This window comes from Ranitomeya imitator, chromosome 2, assembly GCF_032444005.1.
Source record: "Ranitomeya imitator isolate aRanImi1 chromosome 2, aRanImi1.pri, whole genome shotgun sequence".
NCBI lineage: Eukaryota > Metazoa > Chordata > Amphibia > Anura > Dendrobatidae > Ranitomeya > Ranitomeya imitator.
Window position 1 is genome coordinate 381,477,273 of NC_091283.1, and position 26,888 is coordinate 381,504,160.

The 26,888-nt window shown below is 44.9% G+C and overlaps 1 protein-coding gene across 1 annotated transcript in view; it reads left to right on the forward strand.

Annotated features, from left to right (window-relative positions):
* LOC138664056 (zinc finger protein 665-like) overlaps nt 1-26,888 on the forward strand; it is a 104,192-nt gene that overhangs the window by 22,818 nt on the left and 54,486 nt on the right. The window contains exon 7 of the mRNA XM_069750473.1: nt 11,259-12,681. Coding sequence (XP_069606574.1) covers nt 11,259-12,681 — 1,423 coding nt within the window. The remainder of the gene's footprint in view (nt 1-11,258; nt 12,682-26,888) is intronic.

A 26,888-nucleotide genomic window follows, 5' to 3' on the forward strand; every position in this document is an offset into this window, starting at 1 on the left:
AACTGCCAGGAAAATTGTTCGGGATGCAAAGAAAAACCCACAAATAATATCAGCTGAAATCCAGGACTCTCTGAAAACTAGCGGTGTGGGTGTTTCAAGATGTTCAATAAGGAGGCACTTGAAGAAAAACGCATTGCATAGTCGAGTCACCAGAAGAAAGCTATTACTGCTCAAATGCCACAAAGTATTTCACCTACAATACGCAAAACAACACAGAGACAAGTCTCAAAACTTCTGGATCAAGGTAATTTGGAGTGATGAGACCAAAATTTAACTTTTTGGCCACAATCATAAAGCCTACATTTGGAGAGAGGTCAACAAGGCCTATGATAAAAGGAACATCATTCCTACTGTAAAGCACGGAGGTGGATTGCTGATGTTTTGGGGATGTGTGAGCTACAAAGGCCAGGAAACTTGGTCAAAGTTAAACGAAAGATGAGGCAGCACGTTATCAGCAAATACTGGAGGCAAATTTGGACTCATAAGCCCGGAAGCTACGCATGGGACGTATTTGGACGTTCCAACATGACAACGATCCAAAACACAAGGCCAAGTCGACCTGTCGCAGAACAAATTGAAGGTCCTGGAGTGGCCATTTCAATCTCCTGACCTTGAAATCTCCCCAGAGTGGCTCAATGATATTAAGTGCTCAGTTCATGCTAGACAGCCCAGGAGTTTACAGGAACTGAAGGCTTTTTGCCAAGAAGAGTGGGCAGCTTTACTATCTCTGTGAAAATAAAGAACCTCATCCACAACTACCACAAAAGACTTCATGCTGTCATTGATGCTAGATGGGGCAATACACGGTATTAAGAAATGGGGTATGTGAACTTTTGATCAGGGTCATTTAGATGTTTTGGGTTGTCATTGTTATTTAAAAAGAAAAAACACAGTAGTTTCACAATAAATGGCTTCACCCAACCACTAACCATGAGTGGAAAAAAGTTTTGGTGTTATCATTCATATTCTCTGAAAAAAGGCCAAAAAAGCAAAAATTCTACTAGGGTATGTAAACTTTTGAGCAGAACTGTATATAGATCCTACTAGATGGTTGCCCGATTCTAACACATCGGGTATTCTAGAATATGCATGTCCACGTAGTATATTGCCCAGCCACGTAGTATATTTCCCAGCTATGTAGTATATTGCCCAGCTACGTATTATATTGCCCAGCGACGTAGTATATTGCCCAGCCATGTAGTATATTGCCCAGCCACGTAGTATATTGCCCAGTCACGTAGTATATTGCCCAGCCACGTAGTATATTGCCCAGCTACGTAGTATACAGCACAGAGCCACGTAGTATATTGCCCAGTCATGTAGTATATTGCCCAGTTACGTAGTATACTTTTCCAGAAATGTATCCAGTCCCCTCTTAAATTCAAGTAATGAATCACTCATTACAACATCATACAGCAGAGAGTTCCATAGTCTCACTGCTCTTACAGTAAAGAATCCGCGTCTGTTATTATGCTTAAACCTTTTTTCCTCCAAACGTAGAGGATGCCCCCTTGTCCCTGTTTCAGGTCTATGATTAAAAAGTTCTTTTAGCCTATATATAGCCTACTGTATACAGTGTGAGGCCGGTATTAGCCTCCTATATATAGTATGAGCCCTTATATAGCCTCCTGTATGCGATGTGAGCCCCCGTATAGCCTCCTATATATGATGTGAGCCCCTGTATAGCCTCCTATACACGGTGTGAGCCCCTGTATAGCCTCCTATATACGATGTGAGCCACTATAGAGCCTCCTGTATACGGTGTGAGCCCCGTATAGCCTCCTATATACAGTACGAGTCCTCACGTCTCATACACATAGGTGACGGGAGCCCCCCTGGAGCTGCGCTGCAATTCTGCATTATCTGCAGCGCCAGGAAAGCTCCCTGCTGGGATATGTGAGCCGCAGGTGGCGGCGCATAAAACATGCGGGTAATCTGGCGATGGGCCCCCCGGAGACCCTGGCCCCAGGTGGTAGCCCAGATTGCCCTCATAATAATCCTTCTATGTTCAGTCCACCTGCAAGATGTTCAGTCCACCTGCTATGTTCAGTCCACCTTGCAATAGCTGGAAGGCATCTTGTATAAATAAGTCCCTCTCCCTTAGGGAGTTGCCAAGCAACGAGTAGAATCATTAGTGAGTAAGGTGTACTACTTGTGAGTGGTGAGGTCCCCTGGTCCCGTTACGGCCAGTGTTCTGAACCTCTATCCATAGTCCCAGTCTGACCAGTCCTGTATCTGTAGTCCCTTTGCCCCGGTGTAGCCAGTCCTGTATCCAAAGTCTCTTGGTCTCAATGTGGACAGTCCTGTTCCTGAAGTCCCGTGGTCCAGGAGCTGCCAGTGCCTGAACCTCGTCCCCTGGTTCCAAAGCAGTCAGTGCCTCATCCTCATCCCATGGTCCATGAGTGTCCAGTGACTGAACATTGTCACCCTGGCCGGTTGTGGCCAAACCCTGATCCAGTATGTTAGACCACCTTGTCTGAACCAACCCGTATCCGTGTCAGTAACCGTTCTGTAGAGGTGCCAGAACTTACAAAGAATTGCTCCCGTGCAACACAAATAGACAAAAATAGATCTTTATTTCAACAAAAATTATAAGTATTAAAAAAGGGGAGGTATACTGCAGAATACCAAACAGCTGGTATGACATAGTTTATACAATTTATGAAAAGTTTAGCAACTGGATTGATCCATGTGGCGACTAGACACATGCAGGCATATATTATCACCACCAACAAAAATTATACTGCAGTATGACCGTATAATATCAATGTATAATATAGTATAGCACTACCATGTAATGGTTATTGGAGGTATATGTGTCACTGGGAATACATGCGTGCATATAGGAACTTGTTAGTGCAAAGAAAGTCTTTTAGGAGAACAATTCCATGCAATTAAAATTACAAGGGTTTGTATATACAAGTGTAAAAAAGGTGTTTTTTTTCCCAAAGCATTATATATAAAAAGTCCAAGTACATGCATAACATTATACTCAACTATACACCAAGGCGTTCGTGTACAGTAATTCAATCTGGAATTTAGGGAAACCTTTTTGTAGTTCAGTCCGCATGCTTGGGAAAGTGCAGTGCTCACATAAATATAAAGTGCAAATGCATAAATCTATATTTTCACAAAGAGGTGAGTGGACTTACAAAGCACCTTCAATATGGGCACTTCCCCAAACACAGTGAACATGCAACTATTTAACAAGCAAATGTAGTAGGTGTTCATTACCAACCCGGACCCTCTAACGCACGTTTAGCAGATAGCTTCTTCGTTGATCACCCTCAGTGTCAAAAAGTTTTTACTAATATTTAATCTGTATCTTCTCCCTTTCAGTTTCATCCCATTGCTGCTTGTGTTCCATGCACAAATGAGAATAAGGATGATAGCTCTACACTGACAGCCCTTCAGATATTTATAGACATCTACTAAGTCTCCTCTTGGTCCTCTTTTTTGCAATCTAAACATTCCCAGATCCTTTAACCGTTTCTCGTAGGACATACTTTGCTGTCCGCTCACCATCCTGGTAGCTCTCCTTTGAACTTACTTCAGTTTTTCAATGTCTTGTTTTAAATGTGGTGCCCAGAACTGGACACAGTATTCCAGATGAGGTCTGACCAAGGAGGAGTAGAGGGAAGAGACGTAGCCTTGATCAGTGTCAGTGCACTTGACCCCTGAGGTCAGCACCTGCAGTCCCGGGCTCTGCCCAGGAGTGGTACATGGTGGCTACCTGCAGCTCAAGCTTGACTCCACCATAAGGAGCTCCAGTGAACACCAGGTAGCCATTTAGCTATGTCCCTTCCTGGGCAAGCCTGGCCCTGTGGCACAGTGGGTCCACAATTCCACATGTGCCACCGTTGGGTGAAACAGTATGCAAACATTGAATATATTAAATTAAATTGAATTACTGCTGTAGATAACATGTTAAAACATGAAAGTACTTAGCGCACATAATGGAACCCAGGCAGACCCCACAGCAAAGGGGCATGTCTGAATTCATTTGGATCATTTGTGCAACTCATCAGTCCTGAAGATGAATTCAGTTTGACCGTTCCAAAAATGGGAACAGACGAACAAAGCTCCTAAGCGCAAGTATGAAACAGTCTATGGCTACGTTCACATTAGCGTTGCGTCGGGAGCAGCCGCGGCGACGCATGCGTCATGCGCCCCTATGTTTAACATGGGGGCGCATGGACATGCGTTGTCTTGCGTTTTGTGATTCATGCGTCATTTCTGGCGCAAGCATCAGGGCGCAGAGGACGCAGCAAGTTGCATTTTTTTTTGCGTCCAAAATCAAGCCAAAAATGGACGCATGTGTCACAAAACAATGTGTTTTTGCATGCGTTTTGCATGCGTTGCGTCGCCGACGCAACACACAACAACGCAAATGTGAACATAGCCTAAGGATGTCTGTAAAACAGAAAGCAATTGTAGGAGATATGGGTGTGCTGCGCTGCTGGTCGGTGTGAAATAAGAAATATCTAGGGTTTAGTGAAATGATTGAAGTTCTATTCTCAACACTTTTCAAAGTATCTATGACTTCTTCATCAGGAAAAACCACAGAAAGACGAGCCGTATCACCACATAATGCGGTCTGGATAATGCGTATTGCACTGTTTTGTCAGCTTGCTCTTAAAAACACAAACTTTTTAAAATCTAATTTGTAGATTTTTTTCACCCGTGCACTTGAATGGGTCTGTGAAAAAATGGATAGCCAGGACAACAGCGGTAAAGGCAAAAAGCGCTCATAGGCTCTTATCTGGGAAAAATATCAAGGTCAAGGACGCACTGCAGTGCTCACCTAATATGGTTGTGTGCACAAACCACTACCAAAGTGTTAGGCTGCTGCACACCCATGAGGAAGAACGCTGGTAATCAGAAACTGGAAGCAAATGGGTTAACCTTCGCTGCCATTCAGAATGATATAAAGGATGCAGAATTCAATCTTTGGAATCCAATTGTAGGTGATTTATTTACCAATAAACCACCTACAATCCAGGTAGCTGAAACGGCCCGGTAGGAGAGTACAGCTGATACAGGCAGGCACGACAGGAACACAGGAACTACAGATGTTGACGATATGGCTTGTATGCAGATAGGCACTGGCAGGTGCGGGCTGGTACAGCTGGTATACAAATAAGCACTGGCAGGTGCGGGCTTGTACAGCTGGTATATAGATAAGCACTGGCAGGTGTGGGCTAGTACAGCTGGTATACAGATAAGTACTTGCATGTAGAAAAGCTGCGGAGACACCATCACGTGCTTCTCAACGCAAGCAATAAATAGCCAGGTCTTTCACCGGGATTGAACAACCACGGGAAGGGCAGCATTCAAAAAGGAAATCCACCTATGCCAATACATGGTATCCATCCACAGACAGCTGTTTTGGGGTATTTGCCCCTCATCAGTGTGGAGTAGGAAACTGGCTATTAGGAGCAGTGCCTAGTAAAAGGACTATAAACATAAGGATGAATGACCTCGGGGAGATCAAAACATCCAACACCACGGAGACACCATCACGTGTTTCTCAACGCAGTGATCCAGAACAGTGTCTCCACGGCTTCTCTTCATGCATTTGCATATTTCCCATAAGGGATGGGGGCAGTGTTCTGGATCACTGCGTTGAGAAACACGTGATGGTGTCTCCGCGGTGTTGGATGTTTTGATCTCCCCGAGGTCATTCATTGTTATGTTTATAGTCCTTTTACTAGGCACTGCTCCTAATAGCCAGTTTCCTACTCCACACTGATGAGGGGCAAATACCCCGAAACAGCTGTCTGTGGTTGGATACCATGTTTTGGCATAGGTGGTTTTCCTTTTTGGATGCTGCCCTTCCCGTGGTTGTTCCTTCCTGGTGAAAGACCTGGCTATTTATTGCTTGCGTTGAGAAACACGTGATCGTGTCTCCGTGGCTTTTCTACATGCATTTGCATATTTCCCATAAGGGATGGGAGCAGTGTTCTGGATCACTGCGTTGAGAAACACGTGATGGTGTCTCCGCGGTGTTGGATGTTTTGATCTCCCCGAGGTCATTCATCCTTATGTTTATAATACAGATAAGTAGGGTTGAGCGACTTTTCTTTTTATAGGATCGGGTCGGATTTCACGAAACCCGACTTTTTCAAAAGTCGGGTCGAGTGAAATCGGCCGATCCTATAGAAAAGTCGTGGTCGGGGTCGGCCGAAACACGAAACCCAATGCCGTGCATTGGGTTTCTAATGGTTCCCAGGGTCTGAAGGAGAGGAAACTCTCCTTCAGGCCCTGGGATCCATATTTAAGTGTAAAATAAAGAATCAAAATAAAAAATATTGCTATACTCACCCTCGGACGCGCCCTGGTTCTTACCGGCAGCCTTCCTTCCTAAGAATGAGCGCCTGAAGGACCTTCAATGACGTCGCGGCTTGTGATTGGTCGCGTGAGCGGTCACATGGGCGTGACGCGACCAATCACAAGCCGCGACGTCATCTAAGGTCCTTCAGGCGCTGATTCTTAGGAAGGAAGGCTGCGGGTTAGAACCAGGGCGCATCCGAGGGTGAGTATATACCTATTAGGAATATACTCACCCTCGGACGCGCCCTCGGACGCTTCCTTCCTAAGAATTAGCGCCTGAAGGACCTTAGATGACATCGCGGCTTGTGATTGGCTGCGTGACCGCCCATGTGACCGCTCACGCGACCAATCACAAGCCGCCACGTCATCGAAGGCCCTTCAGGCGCTCATTCTTAGGAAGGAAGGCTGCCGGTGAGAACCAGGGCGCGTCCGAGGGTGAGTATAGCAATATTTTTTTTTTAATTCTTTATTTTACACTTAAATATGAATTCCGATACCGATTCCCGATATCTTAAACATTTCGGGAATCGGTATCGGAATTCCGATTCCAGATCAGAAGATCGCCGACCTCATGGCCGACCCCACACAGGGGTCGGGTCGGGTTTCATGAAACCCGATTTTGCCAAAAGTCGGCGACTTCTGAATCTGGCCGACCCTTTTCACTCAACCCTACAGATAAGCACTGACAGGTGCAGGCTGGTACATAAGCACTTGCAGGTGCTGGCTGGTACAGCTAGTATAGAAATAAGCACTGGCAGGTGTGGGCTAGTACAGCTGGTATACAGCTAAGTACTGGCAGGTGTGGGCTAGTACAGCTGGTATACAGCTAAGCACTGGCAGGTGTGGGCTAGTACAGCTGGTATACAGATAAGCACTGACAGGTGCAGGCTGGTACATAAGCACTTGCAGGTGCTGGCTGGTACAGCTACTATACAGATCAGCACTGGCAGGTGTGGGCTAGTACAGCTGGTATACAGCTAAACACTGGCAGGTGTGGGCTAGTACAGCTGCTATACAGATAAGCACTGGAAAGTGTGAACTAGTACAACTGGTATACAGATAAGCACTGGCAGGTGCGGGCTTGTACAAGTGGTATACAGATAAATACTGAAAGGTGCAGGCAGGTCCAGCTAGTATGCAGATAGGTGCGGGCTGGACCAGATGCTATACAGATATTGACTGGCAGGTAGACAGACTGGCGGATACTTGGAACCCGAAAACAAGGAAACGTACAAGGGTCTAACCTTACACATTGCTCAGGCACCTCCATTCAGGTGGAGGTGCCTTAAATAATAAGTATCTCTCAGCCAGTGGCTAGGGACACTTTAGGACAGCGTATATGGTCCCTTTAAGAAAAAGTGAGTGCACACGTGCCCTAAGCACAGTGCCCAGGGATCTGCACACCATACGCAGACCCCAGGTAGCAGCCAGAACAGGAGGAGGAAGTGCAGGATGGGGCCACAGTAGTGAGTGAGTCGGCATCCCTGCAGGGAAGCAGAAGCAACAGCAAAACTCCACAGTGTAAATATGTCAACAGCTGATCCGTTGGTGATTAAAAAGATGATGGAAAGATATCTCTGTGTTGGTGTGGTTATAGTAAACAGGTTAAGAAAGTTGAGAAGTTGGTGGCTGAGCTTGTGCTGTGCTAGTTTTTGAGAAATCAAATTACTATACAATCCATCATCCCTGTCACAGGTTTAACGCAACAGTGAGGAGCCAGATGACCGCAGCTTCTGATTTCTCCTACTCCTGCACTTATTAGAAGCACTTCACCTTCATATTAACAGCTTTCTGCCATCGGACGGAATAGAACGTCCAATGGCACTACCCCCGCTTTGATGTGGGCTCCTGTGGTGAGCCCGCATCAAAGCCGGGACATGTCAGCTGTTTTGAACAGCTGACATGTGCCTGCAATAGGCGCGGCCTCCCTGAAAACAATAATCTTGTCAAAGCTAACTTGGGCTCCACTAACGGTTGCATGGGAGTCATGGACCCCATAACTGATGTGCTAGGCTGCTGTAAAACAACAGTGCGTAGATCTGCCACCTCCAGGCTGAGCTGCTGCAGTTGCCCTGTCTATAATGGATCAAAAACATTTTTGGGTCAGAACTAAAGTCATGACTGGGTCGCTGTGACCAGTGGGGTACCGCAGGGGTCAGTATTGGGACCTGTTCTCTTCAAGATATTCATTAATGATCTGGTAGAAGGTTTACACAGTAAAATATCGATATTTGCAGATGATACAAAACTATGTAAAGCAGTTAATACAAGAGAAGATAGTATTCTGCTACAGATGGATCTGGATAAGTTGGAAACTTGGGCTGAAAGGTGGCAGATGAGGTTTAACAATGATAAATGTAAGGTTATACACATGGGAAGAAGGAATCAATATCACCATTACACACTGAACGGGAAACCACTGGGTAAATCTGACAGGGAGAAGGACTTGGGGATCCTAGTTAATGATAAACTTACCTGGAGCAGCCAGTGCCAGGCAGCAGCTGCCAAGGCAAACAGGATCATGGGGTGCATTAAAAGAGGTCTGGATACACATGATGAGAGCATTATACTGCCTCTGTACAAATCCCTAGTTAGACCGCACATGGAGTACTGTGTCCAGTTTTGGGCACCGGTGCTCAGGAAGGATATAATGGAACTAGAGAGAGTACAAAGGAGGGCAACAAAATTAATAAAGGGGATGGGAGAACTACAATACCCAGATAGATTAGCGAAATTAGGATTATTTAGTCTAGAAAAAAGACGACTGAGGGGCGATCTAATAACCATGTATAAGTATATAAGGGGACAATACAAATATCTCGCTGAGGATCTGTTTATACCAAGGAAGGTGACGGGCACAAGGGGGCATTCTTTGCGTCTGGAGGAGAGAAGGTTTTTCCACCAACATAGAAGAGGATTCTTTACTGTTAGGGCAGTGAGAATCTGGAATTGCTTGCCTGAGGAGGTGGTGATGGCGAACTCAGTCGAGGGGTTCAAGAGAGGCCTGGATGTCTTCCTGGAGCAGAACAATATTGTATCATACAATTATTAGGTTCTGTAGAAGGACGTAAATCTGGGTATTTATTTATTATGATGGAATATAGGCTGAACTGGATGGACAAATGTCTTTTTTCGGCCTTACTAACTATGTTACTATGTTACTATGTTACTATGACTCTAGCAGAAAAGGGAGATGTAAGGGCACCAGTTCTTTAGCCATTATTCAGTGTCAATAACTCTGTTTTTCTTTTAACATCCTCTTTAACAAATCTCTTCTGGGTGGTGCAGTGTCAAAGATATGAATAATACTTGTGAAGAGAAAATGAAATTCCTGCACTCACCCAATCCGATGGTAAATCATTTAAAAATGTCGGTACACGGAGCAGCAGTAGGATCTAAAGAATAAGCAGCAGGTGCGAAGAAGCTAGACTAAAGGCTGGGAGCTCAATAATCACACAATGAAGGAAATGCAGTGCCAAGCTTAAGTGGGGTGCTCAGGAGATCACAGGGTGAGCCAATCAGGAACTTGGGGTGGAGACATCAGGAACAACACAGGTACTAGTATCTGATTTAGCAAGGAACTGTCCGGCGAGCTGAATAGCTCCGAGGGAAGAGCTGCCACCTATTGCACAAGAGCTGCTGGGTTTGAATCCTGACAGTGCAATAGTACACTACTCAAACTAAAAAGGTAATATAAACAGGGATTATGAAAAATACCAAACATACAAATATACTCAGACAACAGAGGAATGCACTGGGGAGTGGAGGATGGGCTTAAATCAAGGGAATTATCACACACTCAAAACCTAGAAACAGTCACAGATAAATCCACAAAATGCCTTTTCCCAATAACTACCATTAACAACCTCCAGCCATGCAGCAAAAACTATCTCTGACAATGAGTGCAAGCCAGGGCCCAGATATAGGAGATGGCAGTAGCTAACAGTGCACAGCTGAGAGCCTTAACTCAGTAAAGCTTCCAGGATCTCTCAACTGAGCAGATTAACCCCTGCACTGCTAAATTAAATTTACACCGTTTAAAGTGAAGTGTTTCTAATCAGTGCAGGAGTAGGAGAAATTAGACACTGCAGTCTTCTATCTCCTCTCTGTCGCAGTAAATCCATGACAAACCCCCAGAGGAAAACGTTTGAACATATAAGAGGTTAAAAAACAGCTATGAGGGTTTCTGATGAGAAAGAGAGCTTATTGTAAAACAAAACAGATAAGTGCAACTTTATTAACTACAGAAATGTGTTTACTTATTTTTCATGCACAAAAGTATTCATAGACTTAATGCAAAGTTAACTTCCAAAGAACCAGGGACTTAAGACCATGACGTGCAAAGGACCCTACTGGATATTCATTTTCAGATCGCCCAGTGCTCTCATATCTGTATATTCATGAATAAACCCAATATTTCTGCTGGCTTTCATCACATATAAAGGAATTTGTTCTCCTTTCTTTCAGCCTTTGTTTGGTTCCATTAAAATAGTACAAAACCCCACAACCCTACACTTGTACAAATAAACCATGGAAATAGTTCAAGACCATACTGCTCCTCTCTTGTGCCCTGCTCTATGCTAGACTGCATATAGTTATCAGGGAAGGTATGAGACAGACAACACCTTTTGGCACTGATTTTCTCCAATGAACATGTAATGGGAAACGATTGGTGACAGGCAAATTGAAACATGAATCTATAGAGATGACAAATTCAACACAGAAGTTAAAAACTGAAAGAGTACAACCCAGTGGCCAATCTTCACAATCTTAGTCCCAAATTTGGGGTCTACTGTCTTAGCTGATAGATTGAATTGCATTGCAATTTATCTGGAAATGTTATAAAATATATCATTATTTGAATAATATAACTTCAATGCAGTGATATTTAAAAAAAAATAGTAAAATAAGTTTTATTTTTGCAGATAACTATACCGAGAAAACAGAAGGACATCTGATATTTTCCAATCTTGCAACGGATGATCAAGGTGTGACACCAGATACATGTGAAGAACAAGCCATTGTCCCAGAAACATCTCAAGCCTTTTTATGTAAAATCATTCCATCTGATCCTTTAAAACAGTTCATTTTTTCTGCTTCATCAAAGACCAATATGCAAAGCAAAACATACAGAAGGACTGTTGAACATCAAACAGCTCACACAGGGAAAAAAACATTTTCATGTTCTGAATGTGGGAAATTTTTTAAGCATAAATCAATTTTAGTTGTACATCAAAGAAGTCACACGGGGGAGAAACCATATTTCTGTTCAGAATGTGGGAAAAGTTATAGCGATAAATCCAAACTTATTTCACATCAGAGAATTCACACAGGGGAGAAGCAATTTTCATGTTTAGAATGTGGGAAATGTTTTCAGCGAAAAGCAGTTCTTGATGTACATCAGAGAATTCATTCAGGAGAGAAACCATTTTCATGTTCAGAATGTGAAAAATGTTTTACAAACAAATCACATCTTGTTACACATCAAAGAGTTCACACAGGAGAGAAGCCATATTCATGTTTAGAATGTGGGAAATGTTGTTCTACGAAATCTAATCTTATAAAACATAAGAGAATCCATACAGGAGAGAAGCCATACTCATGTTCAGAATGTGGGAAATGTTTTAATGAGAGAACAAGTTTTGTTAGACATCAGATAAGTCACACAAGCGAGAAGTCATTTGCATGTATAGAATGTGGGAAATGTTATTATCACAAATCATATCTTAATAGACATCTGAGAATTCACCGAACAGAGAAGCCATTTTCGTGCTTAGAATGTGGTAAATGTTTTTATTTCAAATCGCATCTTGTTACACATCAGAGAATTCACACAGGGGAGATGCCATTTCCATGTTTCGAATGTGGGAAAAGTTTTAATCAGAAAACAAATTTTGTTAGACATCAGATAAGTCACACAAGCGATAAATCATTTGCATGTTTAGAATGTGGGAAATTTTATAATAACAAATCACATCTTAATAAACATCTAAGAGTTCACACAGGGAATAAACCTTTTTCCTGCTCAGAATGTGGGAAATATTTCTATAACAAATCACATCTTGTTGTAAATCTGAGAATTCACACAGGAGAGAAGCCATTTTCATGTTCAGAATGTGAAAAATGTTTTACGTCTAAAGCACATCTTGTTAAACATCAGAAAATTCACACAGGGGAGAAGCCATTTTCATGTTCAGAATGTGGAAAATGTTTTACATATAAAGCACATCTTGCTACACATCACAGAATTCACACAGGAGAGAAGCCATTTTCATGTTCAGAATGTGGGAAATGTTTTACAGACAAGTCAAGTTTTGTTAGACATCAAAGAACGCACACAGGGAAGAAGTTGCCATTTTAATGTTTCCAAAATGGGGTTCTTTTTTCAACGAGAAATCAAATATTGTTGTTGTATATCAGTAAATTCAACAATCAATCATATCAATCCTACGTTGATAGACATCATAATACACACACAAGGAAGTAAGTTTTTTGTAATCCTTAATGACCAAACATAATTTGGCCTTACTGTCCACACAGTTATTTACTTTTTTTTCTTCATTCCTATGTTCCAGAGCACATTTTTTCATAGCTGTATTAGGGCCTGTCCTTTTCAGGAATGAGTTGTATTTATTAGTGACACCATTTTGGGTAGTTGTAACCTAATGTCTAACTTTCATGAGCTCTTTATGGAAAGAAATAGAAAAAAATCACCAATTTTTTCGTTTCTTTTCTTGCACAAATAAAGTATTAACTTCATACTGTGGGTTATCTTGATTATGGTTATACCAAATGTATGCAGTTTTATTACTATCAAAAAATAAATACTGTAAAAAAAATCTTATTGCATTGCCATATTCTGAGGATCATAAGTTTAACATTTTTCCATCAAGGAGCTATTTTTTTTTTTTTGCATGACATGTTGTAGTTTTAACTGGTACCATTTTTAGGCTGCCGTCACACTAGCAGTATTTGGTCAGTAGTTTACATCAGTATTTGTAAGCCAAACCCAGGAGTGGGTGATAAATACAGAAGTGGTGCATATGTTTCTATTATACTTTTCCTCTAATTGTTCCACTCCTGGTTTTGGCTTACAAATACTGATGTAAAATACTGACTAAATACTGCTAGTGTGACGGCAGCCTTACAGGTACACATGACTTTTTGAACACTTTTTTATTCAATTTTTCATATTTATATTTCTTTAGTTTTGCTCTCTCCATTGCAGGAGATGATATTGTTTTATAGCATGAGGCAATACAACTACAATTATGCCTAATTTGTAATACCTATATTTGTTTTAATACTTTTACAGATGAAAATCACTTTTTGAAACACATTTTCTTGCATCGCTTCTTCATTTTTTCTCAGTACAGACTGAGATGTATAAAGTCTTTTTGTTTTGTGTAATGAGCTGTAGTTTTTATTTCTTCCACTTTGAGATAAAAGACTATTTGGTCATTTTTCATTTTACATAAGGAGGAATTAACAAAAATGGAAATTTTTCACTTTATGTAAGGCAGAATGAACAACATTGGAGATTTTGATGTGGCTTTTTATATTAAATTGTTTTGGGGCATTCACCTTGTGGTATAAATAATTATCTATTGTTGTAGTGATATTTAATGATGTAGTGATACCAGATTATATAGAATCTTTTTAGAGCATACATTTTAGTTAGTACAACCTTTCATTCTGAAATTTATTTATCTTTTTCAATTTTTTCAATTGCTTAAAACATTTTTATTTTACAATACCCACTAGTCGCAAAATGGGACTTCAACACTCAGTCCGTTGATATCAAATAATCTGCACTACGTTATGTAGTGTAGAGCATTATTATGACTGTCAATGTTCAACAGAAAGGCTACCTCTAATAGATTGTCCCTGTAGCATGATGTATTAGACTTTGATCTATGGTATACTTAGAGGTCATTGTTAGGCCTCCCTGCAATCACACTGCAGAGAGCCAATGGAGTGAAGGAGGGAACAATGTCCCTCTGTCACACTCTTTACATGCAGAGATCGCTATTAACCTTGACATTTAAGGAGTTATTTGAGCACTGCAAAAACTGACAGCTCTAAATTCCCTCTGCAACATGCTTGGTACAAGAGAATTCAATTGTTATGCGGCAGTAGTTCCAGGATTACGATACTGGGAATGGGTGTGGACCTGGGGAAATAATTACTGCCTTTTTAAAGTCATAATGGAAAGTAGCACATCCATGAAGATGTAAAAAGGTTGTGAGGTCACGATGGATTAATCATTTTATTGAAATGATAAACAAAAATACAAGGTATCATCAAGTAAAACTAACACATTTACGAGAAAAGGGGAAATAAGAAAGGGAAAAAGAATTTAAAGCACAAAATCATTATTAAAAAATGTATACAATTACCCATGACCATTAGTTATTGAAAAGCAATTAGAATCCAAATGTGGTGCTTTACAGTTTGTGAACCCTTCAAAATTTTCTGTATTTCTACCTATTTAACTATAAAATCTACACCAGATTTTCAAGAAAATCCAAAGAGTGAAAAAAAAAGAAAATCAAATAAATGAGTAAAAAATCTTATATTTTATCATTTTTTAAATGATCCAATATCACATTTCTGAGTGGCAAAAGTGTTTGAACTTTTGCCTTCAGTATCTGGTGTGACCCCCTTGTGCATCTAAACTTTTCAGTAATTGTTGATTGGTTCTGTACATTGGATTGGAGCAATTTTAGCCCCTTTCTCCTTACAAAACAGCTTTAATTCTGTTATGTTGGTGGCTGTTCTGCCATCATCTGCTCACTTCAGATCCTTCCTCCACAGCATTTCTATAGGATTACCGTCAGAACTTTAACTTGTTCATTCTAAAACTTTATTCGTCTTTTAAGCGATGTTGTGTAGTATGTGTTTTCTGTCTTTGTCTTGCACCGTGACACAGGTTGCCACTAGGTTCAGCTCAGGGACAGATGTACTGATATTTCCTGTAGAATTTGCTGATTGATTGATGGGGCAAAGGTTACAATCTTCATGCCACTATATACAAATGGTGTACAAAGTGGAAAAATGTATGATCCTTTATTACAGTATTTTTAAAATCCAGTATATTAGATAATAATTACAAACATCCAAAGCTCATAATGACACTCAAACATATGCAGTGCTGAACTTCATTTTGTTGGAAATCAGTCAGATGCTTCTGTTTTTACAAAGTCTGGTGGGTGAGCGTCACCACATAGGACATTTTCCTGGCCATGGCCATCACCATCAGGCTGCAGTATTGGTTTGTCATGTATGTAATTCAAATTAAACTAATATAACAGGTGTGCAAGAAATCAGTGGTTCTTGACAATCAAATTTTTGAGAGGCAGACACAAAGTTCGATTTTTTTTTCTTCAGCGACATTAGTGGCCTGGTTTTGCATGAAGTAAAAAAAAATGTGCCCTTACATGTAAGGCGCCGTAGAATAAATGGCGATATAACAATAAATAATATTAATAATTAAAATACAACATCAGTATTTATTATAACCACACTCAGCACTTTAACCAATCAATCACTTCTTAGGGTATCAATTGACCAATTCATGTGTTCTTACCAGCCATAACAAGGCATCCTACTCTATTAAGTTTACCTCTCTCCTGGAGCTGCCTTCTTGAACTAGCCTTAAAGATGCATGCAGTTATGATAGAAAAAAAGTCAGAACATCGCAGTGTGTTGCATATAGGGCTTGTGTAGCTATTAAAAGGTTAGAATGCCCATGATGACTAATCTCTACTACCTACTGTCAGGATTCCACAACTCAGTAAATCTTGGACGAAGTGACTGACAGCTCAGCCGTTCAATCTTATGCAGGGGTGTCCTGAACTGTTGGGATTTTCTTTGACAGCTCAATTGTCCAATCTAGTGCAGGGGCGTGCTGTTTTGTCTGTCTTTTGATTGACAGCTCAGTTGTCCAATATAGTGCAGGTGTGTGCTGAGCTGTTGGTATTTTGATGGATAGCCCAGCGATCCAATCTGAGACTAGAAGGTGCTGAGCTTGCTTCAGGTGTTCCCTGTTCCAAGTGATTACCTAGCTATACAACTAAGCAGTCAGTCCCATATAGCTACCAGTCATAGTTTTCAGTTCAGTGTGGTGTGTTCTCTGTGCTCTAAATTCAGACATTCTGATCTTCTGTTGTCATACCCTGGATTTGCCTTTTGACTACCCATTTGTATTACCTCTTTTGACTTGACACACATATGCCTTTGTCTCTTCCCTTGTTTATGACGTACCCTCCTGACTCTTGTCCTCTGACTCCTCGACTACTCTGACTTACAGCTTTTCCATGGGAAGTGACTTAGCGTCACACCTACACAGGCTACAATGAGCGATTAAGCATCAGAACTGGACCATGGAGCAATAGAAGATGACCTGGTCCAATAAATAAAATTTTCAATTACCGTATTTTTCGGATTATATGACGCATTTTTCCCCAAAAAATGTTAGGGGAAAATGGGGGTGCATCTTATAATTCGAATATACCTTACCGACAGCGGTGGAGCAGAGTCCCAGGGTCGCTGCTGGAGGAAGCAAGAGTGGCGCATTGCTTCAGGCTAGAATGAGGGGGTGTTTGGAGGTGCGACACTGCGGGTGTTCGGTACTGTGGGGGCCCCACTGACATTTTGTGAAAGCCTGGGACCCCTGCACGTCCATGGTTTACATTGCGGTGGACTCTGGGAAAATGGCTGCCGGGGGCAGCGCATGCACAGATGGAGATCTTGGCACCAAGATATCGGGAGATGAGATTTCAGCGCCAAGATCTCCATCTGCACATGCGTTGACCCCAACAGCAATTTTCCCAGAGTCCACCACAATGTAAACCATGATAGATCAGGGGTCCCAGGCTTTCACAAAATGTCGGCGGGGCCCCCGTACCACCGAAAACCTACAGAGTCGCACATACAAACACCCCTTTCTTCCAGTCTTGGGTCCGCAGCATCGGCCCACTCCTTCCTCCGCCAGCAGAGACCCTGCTTCACGGCAGCCATCACCCACCGAATACCCACAGCATCACAAATCCGAACACCCCTTTCTCCCTGTCTGGGGTCCGCAGCATCGCCCCACTCCATCCTCCTCGAGCAGCGACCCTGGGACCCTGCTTCACTGCTGTCATCACCCCCGGTAAGCAATAAGACACGGATTGTAAGAAGCACCACCATTTTATTTAAAAAAAAGTTTGCTTTCCTATGTTTCTCCTCAAAATTTGGGGTCCATCTTATAATCCGGTGCGTTTTCTAAACTGCAAAATACGGTATATGAACTGCTGGGTGCAGCCCTTGCCTGGGGGAGATGGCAACAGGATGTATTATGGGAAGAAAGCAAGTCAGATGAGTAATTTTGTCCTAGCATCATGTGGATGTGACAAATACTATCTACCTTAAATATGTACACTTCCTGCTTTATGCCAGTAGGATTCCCCCTATTGGCAGTGCCCATTAAAAAAAATAATATTACAATAATAGTAAGTCAGGAATGGCGTGAAGAACATGACATAAAGATCAAGTTGATGATTTATCTGTCCAAAATCTGAAATCCCAATCCAATTGATCAGCTGTTGGATTTGCTGTAAAAACAAGTGTAACAAATGGAGGACGCACCGATGCAACTTACAAGAGGTAGAGGATCCGCTGCCAACGACCTGATACCATGGAAGCCTGCAGAGATCTGCTGCTACCAGATATAAACCTAAGGGTTGTTGTGGAAACCAGGTTAAAACTCAGAACAATCTTTGTCACCAGCAAAGCACCCCCACACCTTCACACCTCCTACTCCATGCTTCACAGTGGGAACCAGGCCTGTAGAGTCCATCCGGTCACCTTTTCTGCGTCGTACAAAGACATGGTGGTTGGAACCAAAGATCTCAAATTTGGACTCATCAGACCAAAGCACAGATATCCACTGGTCTAATGTCCATTCCTTGTGTTCTTTAGCCCAAACAATTCTCTTCTGCTTGTTGCCTGTCCTTAGCAGCGGTTTCCTAGTAGCTATTTTACCATGAAGGCCTGGTGCACAAAGTCTCCTCTTAACAGTTGTTGTAAAGATGTGTCTGCTGCTAGAACTCTGTGGCATTGACCTGGTCTCTAATCTGAGCTGCTGTTAACCTGCGATTTCTGAGGCTGGTGACTCGGATAAACTTATTCTCAGAAGCAGAGGTGACTCTCGGTCTTCCTTTCCTGGGGCGGTCCTCATGTTTTTTTGTAGTGAGTGATGGTTTTTGCAACTGCACTTGGTGACACTTTCAAAGTTTTCCCAATTTTTTGGACTCACTGACCTTCATTTCTTAAAGTAATGATGGCCACTCATTTTTCTTTACTTAGCTGCTCTTTTCTTGCCATAATACACATTCTAACAGTGTATTCAGTAGGACTATCAGCTGTGTACCCACCAGACTTCTTCTCAACACAACTGATGATCCCAACCCCATTCATAGGGCAAGAAATCCCACTTATTAAACCTGACAGGGCACACCTGTGAAGTGAAAACCATTCCCGGTGACTACCTCTTGAAGCTCATCAAAAGAATGCCAAGAGTGTGCAGAGCAGTCATCAAAGCAAAAGGTGGCTACTTTGAAGAACCTAGAATATAAGACATAATTTCAGTTGTTTCACACTTTTTTGTTAAGTACCGTATTTTTCGGAATATAAGACGCACCCAGGTTTTAGAGGTAGAAAATAGAGAAAAAAATATTTGAAGCAAAAAAAAAAAAAAAGTGGTAAAATTTAATAACATACTATTATATGTAGTGTTATTATATATAATAGCATGTTATTATGTAGGAAGCAACGAGTAGAAGATGGTGCTGCGGGACCAGTGTGGTGTCTGTAAAGTACCATATGAAGATGCTGGAGGGTGAGTATAAGAATGGGGGCAGCAGGCTTATATTTAAAGCACCACTCCAGAACTGAAAAATAACACTGGAGTGCTGCTTTAAGATCCCAATGAGAGAGCTATAACTCCCAGCATGTCCTGCATAGCCTATGGCATGCTGGGAGATATAGTTCACCACAGGAGTGGCAGAGTGCTTTATTGTGTGTTGTAAAGACTAACCTTTTAATTGTGCCAGCCAGCCATGCTGTGGTGTGGTGAAAAGCTGGAGCATCCCATGACTGCACACACAGAGCTCTCCCTGCTTCTCCACAGCACAGGTCATAAGAGGAAGCCAGCAGATTCTCGTGGGTGTCTCAAGGATCTGTGATGACATTAGAAGAGGGAGGGCTCTGTGCTGCCATGGGACGCTACAGCCCACCCACTTCATGACATCACACAGGTCCTTATGCCCAGCACTCAGCATCCAGCACAGCCCAGGCAGGTATGTAGAGATCTTGTCGCCCCTGGCCCCTGCTGCTGCCCCCTCCTCCACCAGACACACAGATCTCCCCAGGAGCTGCAGGAATCAGCACTGGGGAAACCATGTGTGTATTCATGTGCTCCCTGCTCAGCTGACTGGTGGGCAGGGAAGCAGCTAATGAATATTCACTGCACTTTAATCATGGGGACCATGTGGTTTCCCCAGCACTGGATTCCAGGCAGCTGGGACATTTTTCTGCCTCCTGCGAGTGGGAGCACAGTGCGATCCCACTAGCTGCTGCTCCCTCCCCATATGTTACATTCCGACCATAAGACGCACCCACATTTTCCTCACAAATTTGGAGGAAAAAAAGTGCATCTTATGGTCGGAAAAATATGGTATATAATTCCACATTTGTTAATTCATAGTTTTAATGCCTTTGGTGTGAATGTACAATTTTCTTAGTCATGACAATACAGAAAAATCTTTAAATGAGAAGGTGTGCCAAATTTTTGGTCTGTACTGTGTATATATATATACTAGCTATTGAACCCGTTCTACGCCCGGGTGGCGAGCATTTATATTGGTATATGGTCTCCATCCTGGTATGTGCTGCTCCATCCTGCGCCCCCATCCTGTTATGTGCTGCTCCCATCCTGCGCCCCCGTTCTGTCATGTGCTGCTCCCATCCTGCGCCCCCGTTCTGTCATGTGCTGCTCCCATCCTGCGCCTCCATTCTGTCATTTGCTGCTCCCATCCTGTCATTTGCTGCTCCCATCCTGCGCCCGTTCTGTCATTTGCTGCTCCCATCCTGCGTCCCCGTTCTGTCATTTGCTGCTGCCATCCTGCGCCCGTTCTGTCATGTGCTGCTGCCATCCTGCGCCCGTTCTGTCATGTGCTGTTGCCATCCTGCGCCCGTTCTGTCATGTGCTGCTGCCATCCTGCGCCCGTTCTGTCATGTGCTGCTGCCATCCTGCGCCCGTTCTGCCATGTGCTGCTGCCATCCTGCGCCCGTTCTGTCATGTGCTGCTGCCATCCTGCACCCGTTCTGTCATGTGCTGCTGCCATCCTGCGCCCGTTCTGTCATGTGCTGCTGCCATCCTGCGCCCGTTCTGTCATGTGCTGCTGCCATCCTGCGCCCGTTCTGTCATGTGCTGCTGCCATCCTGCGCCCGTTCTGTCATGTGCTGCTCCCATCCTGCGCCCGTTCTGTCATGTGCTGCTGCCATCCTGCGCCCGTTCTGTCATGTGCTGCTGCCATCCTGCGCCCATTCTGTCATGTGCTGCTGCCATCCTGCGCCCGTTCTGTCATGTGCTGCGGCCATCCTGCGCCCGTTCTGACATGTGCTGCTGCCATCCTGCGCCCGTTCTGTCATGTGCTGCTGCCATCCTGCGCCCGTTCTGTCATGTGCTGCGGCCATCCTGCGCCCGTTCTGACATGTGCTGCTGCCATCCTGCGCCCGTTCTGTCATGTGTTGCGGCCATCCTGCGCCCGTTCTGTCATGTGCTGCTGCCATCCTGCGCCCGTTCTGTCATGTGCTGCGGCCATCCTGCGCCCGTTCTGACATGTGCTGCTGCCATCCTGCGCCCGTTCTGTCATGTGCTGCTGCCATCCTGCGCCCGTTCTGTCATGTGCTGCTGCCATCCTGCGCCCGTTCTGTCATGTGCTGCTGCCATCCTGCGCCCGTTCTGTCATGTGCTGCTGCCATCCTGCGCCCGTTCTGTCATGTGCTGCGGCCATCCTGCGCCCGTTCTGTCATGTGCTGCGGCCATCCTGCGCCCGTTCTGTCATGTGCTGCGGCCATCCTGCGCCCGTTCTGTCATGTGCTGCGGCCATCCTGCGGCCGTTCTGTCATGTGCTGCTGCCATCCTGCGCCCGTTCTGTCATGTGCTGCTCCCATCCTGCGCCACCATTGTATTATATGCCCCCCGCTCCAGTGTGTATGCCCCCGAATGCTGCTGCCATATAAAAAAAAAAAATATACCATGCTCACCTATCGTCCGGCTCCACTGCAGGTATGTCTTCAAGAAAATGGCGCCGGAAAGCGGGGACTGCGCAGGCGCCGATTCCGGCAGCAGGAATCGGCGCCTGCGCAGTCCGCGCCCTCCGGAGCCGGGAGCAGAGGAGCCGGGAGACGGAGCCGCAAGCAGCGCTGGAACCGGGAAAGGTGAGTATACTTATCCTCCCTCCTGGCGGTCCCTGACTCTCCGGTGGAGATCGCGGTATGCGTTCAGTGCTTACGCATACCGCGATCTCCCAGGAGCGTCGCTCTGTGAGGCCCAGACTGCGCCGGCGCTTGCGCAGTCTATAGAGGCTTCGGACAGAGTGACGCTCCCAGCGTTATATTATAGATATATATATATATATATATATATATATATATATATATATATATGCAGTATATATATATATTATGAGATAGCGCTACCTGAGTGTGTTGGGGGACACTCGCTTGGCACGGGATTAAAGCACACAGGAGCGGTTTTCTCACATAAATCAGTCTATTTAGTTTATTAACTCTGCATAAACCACATAACTTAAAGTTCATATCGTTACATCCCCGAACATATCACGACCACCAGTCTGTCCATGTAGCAGATAAACCTCTCTACCGTATATTACAACCCCCTTGTCTGAGGTTATCTTCCAGGAGCTCCGCTCCTCACGCTGACTCCTTGTCTGTCCTGGCTTCACCAACACAGAAGCCGTCCCAGGCTCTGTAGGTACATGGTCTCACCAGGTGCTTCCAGGAAGTCTCCACTCACAGGACCTTCCAACGCCGATCATCCAGGTCCACATTCTCTCCACGTACTCTTCAGGAAGTCTCCACTCACAGGAGCTTCCAACACAGACCTGACCTCTTTCAGGACCTACAACACAGACCATTCCAAACACTCTGAACCATGTGACCCACACCCTGGTCACATTACATAGTTATAACCACTCCCATAGGTGGGAGGTGTGTGTGGCTAGTTCGACCCACCCAGCTCTCAAGCTAGCCCTGCAAGCCTCCCTCTAAAACTAAGCAAATACTTGTGGGACTACAGGTTCCAGAACAACATTACTGGCTCACAGCACAGACTTCCTCTGCTACACATACCGGCCATCTACAATCCTGCCGGACTTTGTCTCATCACCACAATTATACCCGCGACTGCCATGCATTCTTATGGTCTCAATATGCCTCCGTGCGAATTCTGAAGAGACCATGCAGCGCCCCTACCTGTAACAGGTGTCACTGCATCACAATATATAAATATGTACAGTATATTGTGATAGATCGGCTCACTCGGCTGCACGGGGAGGTAGATACGGATACTGCGGCTTTAAGAAATTCCTTGAGTTTATTGTAGGCAGCATAAACCAAGGTGTAGTAAAGAAAATACAACCCTCTGGGCAAAAACAAGAAAACAAAATGATGGCAGAACAAACAGTCCTTCTGTGAGCGGGATCCCTCCCACTCACGGCTGGCAGAACACACACTGTTCAGATTTACAACAGGATTTGTCCGCGTTCAGTTTGGCCTGCAACAGCAGGTTTTTTCCAGGGGCACCACGAGGAGGAATGGACTCACCCCCATACACTGCTTAGTCTTCTTCTGATTATAATTTAGATAATATATTTTGCTCTGATTTTTAGTCTTATGCTTAATGTACTTCTGCTTTTTGTTCTGCAGCTTCTTGTTCTTCTGCTTCTTGGTCTTCAGGGTCGTCGTCTCCAGCGTCGTCGTCTCCAGGGTTGTCGTCTCCAGGGTCGTCGTCTTCTTCGGGGTGGTCTTCGTCTCCAGAGTCGTCGTCTTTGGGGTCGTCGTCTTCTTCGGGGTGGTCTTCAGGGTCGTCGTCTTTAGGGTCTTGAACTTGGAAATGTAGCAGAAGGTACAAGAAGGCTGAGGCATTGCCGTGAACCAGCTGACGGTACTGGAACCCGGATGGCTACCCGAAGGTACAAGAGCCAATGGAACTACCGAGGACCACTGACGGTACTGGAACCCGGTTACTAAGCAGGAGGTACCCGTGCCAGAAAGCACTACCAAGGACCACCAGACGTTGGTGGAACACGGATACCCAGAAGGAGGCACCTAAGCCAAAGGCTCTGCCTGTAACCAGCTGATGGTACTGGAACCAGGATGGGGAGCAGAAGGTACAAGAGCAAAAGACACTGCCGAGAACCAGCTGACGGTACTGAAACCCGGATGGGTAGCCGAAGGTACAAGAGTCAATGGAACAACCAAGGACCAGCTGACGGTACTGGAACCCGGTTACTAAGCAGGAGGTACCCATGCCAGAAAGCACTACCAAGGACCACCAGACGTTGGTGGAACACGGATACCCAGAAGGAGGCACCTAAGCCAAAGGCTCTGCCTGTAACCAGCTGATGGTACTGGAACCAGGATGGGGAGCAGAAGGTACAAGAGCAAAAGACACTGCCGAGAACCAGCTGACGGTACTGAAACCCGGATGGGTAGCCGAAGGTACAAGAGTCAATGGAACAACCAAGGACCAGCTGACGGTACTGGAACCCGGTTACTAAGCAGGAGGTACCCATGCCAGAAAGCACTACCAAGGACCACCAGACATTGGTGGAACTCGGATACCCAGAAGGAGGCACCTAAGCCTCTGTCTGGAACCAGCTGATGGTACTGAAACCAGGATGGGGAGGAGAAGGTACTCCATTACTGCTGGCTACTGCTCACACAACCGCTCCAACATATGTAACATTGAATTCCACCTGGTTGTAGGTCACATATGATGTGATGTTCCGGAAGGTGAAATCGTCGCTGCAGGGCTGCAATGCGTGATCTTGCCATGCTGGAACACCGCAAGTGAGCACACTCTAGGCGTACCTTGTGCAGCAGTGCATCAAGATCCGGATAGTCCCTCATAAAGCTCTGCACGACCAAGTTGAGCACATGTGCCAGACATGGGATGTGAGTGAGGTTGCCTAGGCCCAGAGCTGCCACCAGATTTTGGCCATTGTCACACACTACCATGCCTGGCTGGAGATTCGCTGGCACAAACTACACGTCGCTCTCCTGCTTGATGGCATTCCAGAGCTCCTGCGCTGTGTGGCTTCCATTCCCCAAAGAAATTAATTTTAATACGGCCTGTTGACGTTTAGCCACGGCTGTGATCATATCGGTCGTAACAGGTAAGGGTTCACGGGTCCATGTGGAGGTGGATTGTGATGGCTCCTGCAGCGCTGATTCAGAGGAACTGGAGTATGAGGAGGAGTCAATGTGTACAGACTGGATTCATGCAATCCTTGGAGTTGGCAGAACACGTACAGCGCCACTCGCAAGATCTGTACCCGGCTCCACAACATTGACCCCATGGGCAGTGAGGGAAAGGTATCGTCCCTGTCTATGGTGACTGGTCCACGCATTGGTGGTGAGGTGGACCTTGCTACTGACGGCGTTTAGTAGTGCATGTTTAATGTTTCCCTCCACATGCTTTTGCATGGCAGGGACGGCTTGCCTGCTGAAATAAGAGCGGCTGGTCACATTGTATTGTGGGACTGCCAATGCCATCAAGTTACGGAAGGTGTCAGTCTCCACCAGCCTGAATGACAGCATTTCAAGGGACAGTAGTTTTGCAATGCCAGCATTCAGAGCCTGTGCTCGGGGGTGGTTTGCCGAGAATGGCCGCCTTTTCTCCCATGCCCGTGCTACCGATGGCTGTAGACTGGGCTGGGAATGTGAGGATGACAGGGAATGTGGTGCTGTGGGTGGAATTACACTGGGTTTCTGTACAACAGTGCCAGAGGTTCTTCCATGGCGATCCTGTGAGGTAACCGAACCAGCTGTGTGTGAGCTGGAGGAAGAGGCTACAGCACGAGCTGAAGAGGTGGTAGGTGCCGCTGTATGTTGGCCTAGGTCTTCAGTGTGTTTTTGTAACTCCACCACGTGCTTGGTCTGCACATGTTTCCACATATTTGTGGTATTGAGGTTGCTGACACTTTCCCTCTTTTGACTTTTTGATTACACAGCTTGCATTTGACAAAGCAAATGTCATCTGCAACTGTGTCAAAAAAGGACCAGGCACTGCAAGTCTTGGGAGCGCCCGTTTTGGCTTTTGGAAGAGGCATGCTCCTAATTGGTGCTGAAGTGGAGGCTACAAGCAATGCAGTCTTCCCCCTCCCTCCTTTTTTGGCCGTTCGGGGAATCTCTTCCTCAGAGCTGCTCCCACCACCTTCCTGTACCTCACGCCATGATGGGTCAAGGACCTCATTATCTACACTACCCTCTTCCAATAACTGCTTCTCCTGGGTAGTCTCGGCAGCACAGTACGCACCAGATAGTGGCACCTGAGTCTCATCATCAGATGCGTATAGAGGTGTGCTGACCGGAGGCACTGGCCCACCCGCCTCTTCAATTTCAGAGAGACAAAGCAGTTGGGCATCACTACATACTGCCTCTTCTTCTATTTCTTGAATGCTGCTTGGCTGGCCCCCTCTTTCCAAGCCAAGAGATTCAGAGAACAGAAGTAGAGATGGCTCCTGTAAAGGGCTCTCTGACTGCCTGGGCAATTTGGCAGGTGGTGAAGAGACAGATGGGTGCTCCTCAGTGCTCTGTGCCTGAGAGGATGTCTCACTAATTGAAGTTGATGCCATCCATCCGACAACAGCTTCAATTTGTTCATCCCACAGCAGTGGGGTATGGTGAGCTCCTACAAAGCTGCGCATGAAGGACTGTTCCCTGGTAAAACTGGGGGATGATGAGTCACCGGTGCCCGCAGCCGGCACAGAATCCCCATGTCCTCCCCTGCAGAAACTCCACGCCCACGTGCCTTACTCCCTGCCTTCTTCATCTTGGTAGACTGATAAAGATAGGCAGAAAAGTACTAAGGGCTTAGTGTGCTTATTCCTGAACAGCTGCTAACAGGTATAAGAAACACTAATTTTAGAAAGTGTGGACTAGACTTTAATATGCGCTAATGTGGCCTACACAACTGTAAAGTTGTGCTGAGCTGACTACAACCAGCTGTGGCTGCAGAACAGACTACAGTGTGAGCTGAACTCACACACAGACCTTGCAGACAGCCGTGAACGGAGCTGCAAGGCCAAAAAAAGCTCCTCTATGTAATCCTATATAGTGTTTTTCCACAATCTAGCAGGATACGGATGGAAACCCAATAATAGGATAAATCAGGAACAATGTGCAGCAGGCAGCACTAATTGAAAAATGGACAATGGAACAGTATAAGGCAGTGACACACACTGAGCTGTCTACAACCG